The sequence below is a fragment of the Monoraphidium neglectum genome (assembly GCF_000611645.1).
Source record: "Monoraphidium neglectum strain SAG 48.87 unplaced genomic scaffold scaffold01017, whole genome shotgun sequence".
Taxonomy (NCBI): Eukaryota; Viridiplantae; Chlorophyta; class Chlorophyceae; order Sphaeropleales; family Selenastraceae; genus Monoraphidium; species Monoraphidium neglectum.
The window spans coordinates 15,938-18,925 of record NW_014012611.1 but is presented as its reverse complement, the minus strand read 5'-3'; the positions used below and the strand labels follow the sequence as shown (position 1 = coordinate 18,925).

At 64.5% G+C, this 2,988-nt stretch overlaps 1 protein-coding gene across 1 annotated transcript; it reads left to right on the top strand.

The window, feature by feature from the left end:
* Positions 1–63: 63 nt before the first annotated feature.
* On the top strand, positions 64–2,819 carry MNEG_6327 (4-hydroxyphenylpyruvate dioxygenase; the record flags this gene model as incomplete). Its single annotated transcript, XM_014045202.1, has 8 exons — positions 64–271; positions 554–732; positions 1,043–1,175; positions 1,430–1,497; positions 1,748–1,828; positions 2,126–2,290; positions 2,602–2,714; positions 2,789–2,819. The coding sequence occupies 8 exons, from the start codon at positions 64–66 to the stop codon at positions 2,817–2,819; spliced, it is 978 nt and encodes a 325-aa protein (XP_013900656.1).
* Positions 2,820–2,988: the final 169 nt, after the last annotated feature.

Here is a 2,988-nt window from a genome sequence, read left to right as displayed (position 1 = left end):
GCCCTAACCCCCCTCCCACGGGCACACCACCGCCCGCCCCGCAGCTTCCAGCATGGCTTGGGCATGACCCTCGTGGCAAAGTCCGACCAGTCCACCGGCAACGCCCTGTTCGCATCCTACGTTCTGCAGTCGCATGAGCTGGTCTTCTCCTTCACAGCCCCATACTCGCGGAAGGCCCCGCGGCAGGGGGACGGCGGTGCGCTGCCGGGGTACAGCCAAGAGGCCGCCTATGAGTTCCTCAACATGCACGGCCTCGCGGCGCGGGCGGTCGGTGAGCGCGCGGCCCCTGCGCGCATCGAGGCAGTCTCGGGCGATTCTGGAGGGCCCGGCGTCGGGGTGCACGCACGCCCGCTGCGCGCCGCTGGCGCAGACAGACCCAGGGTGCTTCCAGAGGTCCCGCCGCCAGCAGAAACCCCGATTGGCAGCCCGAGCCGGCAACCCCGTCACCGAAGTTTGAACCCTGAGCAGATTTTTACAGCCGACCGAATAATTTGAGCCAATCCCAGCATGCTCTGTTCAATTTTTGAAACGCCGCCCATCGCGCGCCCTCCAGGCATCCTGGTGGAGGACGCGGCCGACGCGTACGCCCAGGCCACGGCCAACGGCGGCGTCGGCGTGCTGGCGCCCACGCGGCTGGAGGACTGCGAAGGTGGCGCCGGGGGCAGCGCGGTCATCAGCGAGGTCAAGCTGTATGGCGACGTGGTGCTGCGGTTCGTCAGTGGCGACTACAAGGTGAAAGAGGATGAGAGTGGCCCGGGGTCGGGTCGCCGGTCCGGCTGCCGGCGACCCGTGGGGAGGGTGTCCGGCGCGCGCGCATTCGCACACGGTGTGTGCGAGCAAGATGTTGTCGTTGTGCATGTGCGCGCTTGGGGTGCCGGTGAGTTTACATATGGGTGCCTGGAGCAGCGTGGCTGCTCTGCTTCGGGGCCTTGATGAGAGTTCAGCAGCAGCAGGCCCGCCTCTTGGCTCTGCACACCGACGGGCCCCTCCCCCTGCATGCCAACCTCAACTCGCGGCCCCCTTCCCACCCACCCACCGCCAGGGCGCCTACCTCCCGGGCTTTGCGCTGACGCCGGAGGCGCCGCGGATCTGCTACGGCGTGCGGCGGCTGGACCACGCCGTGGGCAACTCTCACAACCTGGTGGAGACGGCCTCCTACATCGTCAACATGACGGGTGGGCCGGCCGGGAGGCCAAGCGCGAGCATGTGCATGGTCACTTGCCCACAGGCGCACGTGTGTGTGTGGTGGGTGTGTGGGTGTGTGCGGGTATGGGTGTGTGCACACGCGCGTGGAGGATGAGGGGTTTAATTTGTGGGGATCGTGAAGCTTGACCATTTGATGGATTACAGCCCCCTTGCAATCTGGCGGGATAATTGGGGTTGCGTTAATGTACCACCCCGTGCCTTCCCCCATCTCATGCCCCCACAGGGTTCCACGAGTTTGCAGAGTTTGTGTCGAAGGACGTGGGCACAGAGAACAGCGGCCTCAACAGCATGGTGCGGCTGCGGCGCTCAGAGATGCGCCGACCTCAGGGGCTCCACGCATCCAGCATCAACGGCACCCTTCGGGCGGCCCCGCCACGCGTCAACCCTGCGTGTGCACGCGCCATCGCGCGGGCTTGCAGGCTTGTGTCGATCCTGCCCTCAAATAATTACAGAGACACATTCCGTGAGTCCAACCCGGCCCTTTCGTCGGCTCACTTGCTCCATCCTCCTCGCTGCACACCACCCCGCCCTTCGTCCCCAGGTCCTGGCCAGCAACAATGAGATGGTACTGCTGCCCATCAATGAGCCCGTCTTTGGCACCAAGCGGAAGAGCCAGATCCAGGTGCGCAGATTCAGCAAGACCACCCAAGCCGGCCTGGCCCCTGACAGCACACAAATCCTACTCTGCCGTCTTTGCCGGCGCCTCCTATTGGAAAGCGCGTGCTTCTTGCCTGTTTTGGCCATGAGGGCCACAACGGCGTCCCGGCTGTCATTTTGAAATCATTACCCAGCTCTTTTGCCTCCATGCAATAGAGACGGGGAAGCGGCCAAACCGCCTGCCTGGCGCGCCAACCAGCGCGCCAGCCAACGCACCTGCGTACCCACGGACCCCCCTTGCGCATGTGGCCCCCCCATCTAGACCTACCTGGAGCAGAATGAGGGCCCCGGGCTGCAGCACCTCGCCCTCAAGACGAATGACATCATCGCCACCATGCGGGAGATGCGCGCCCGCAGCGACGCCGGTGGCTTTGAGTTCATGCCGCGGCTGCACGACACGTACTACCGCACCCTGCCCGACAGAATCGTAGGTGCCTTGCTCTGGGGCCTTGTTCCTTTGCGTTGGGAGTGCGGCGTCTGCGTCCTGTGGGTGTGAGCAGTGCTCCGCTCTCTCTAAATTCTTACGTGCACGCCCACCGAGCGTTCTCGACGCGCCCCGTTAACCCCTTCCTTACTTGTCATCCGCCCCGTTTCATCGCTAATACCCAGGGCACGGTGTGCTCAAACTCTCTCATTCACTCTTACCCTTCCTCATGCTCCTGCTGCGCGCACGCGCACACACACACACACACACACACACACACACACACACACACACACACGTACAATCCCGTACAGGGTGACGTGCTGACAGCCGAGCAGTATGCTGCAGTGGAGGAGCTCGGCATCCTGGTGGACAAGGACGACCAGGGGGTGCTCATGCAGATCTTCACAAAGCCGCTGGGGGACAGGTGCGCCCGTACCGCCAGCGGGCGGCAGTCGAGGGGGCGGCTCTGCGCGCATTGTGGTGTCGGCGCGCGGGCAGGGCGGGCGGGCGCTATCCCGGCAGTGGTTGATCATTAAGAGCGCCGTGGCCCTTGCTATGCGGCATCCAGGGTACAGAGCGACAGAAGGGCCTATCTCCACAGGCCGCCTGATTGACGACCATGGCGCCGCTGTCCGGTTGTGTGCCCCGCAGGCCCACGGTGTTTATTGAGATCATCCAGCGCGTCGGCTGCACCAAGG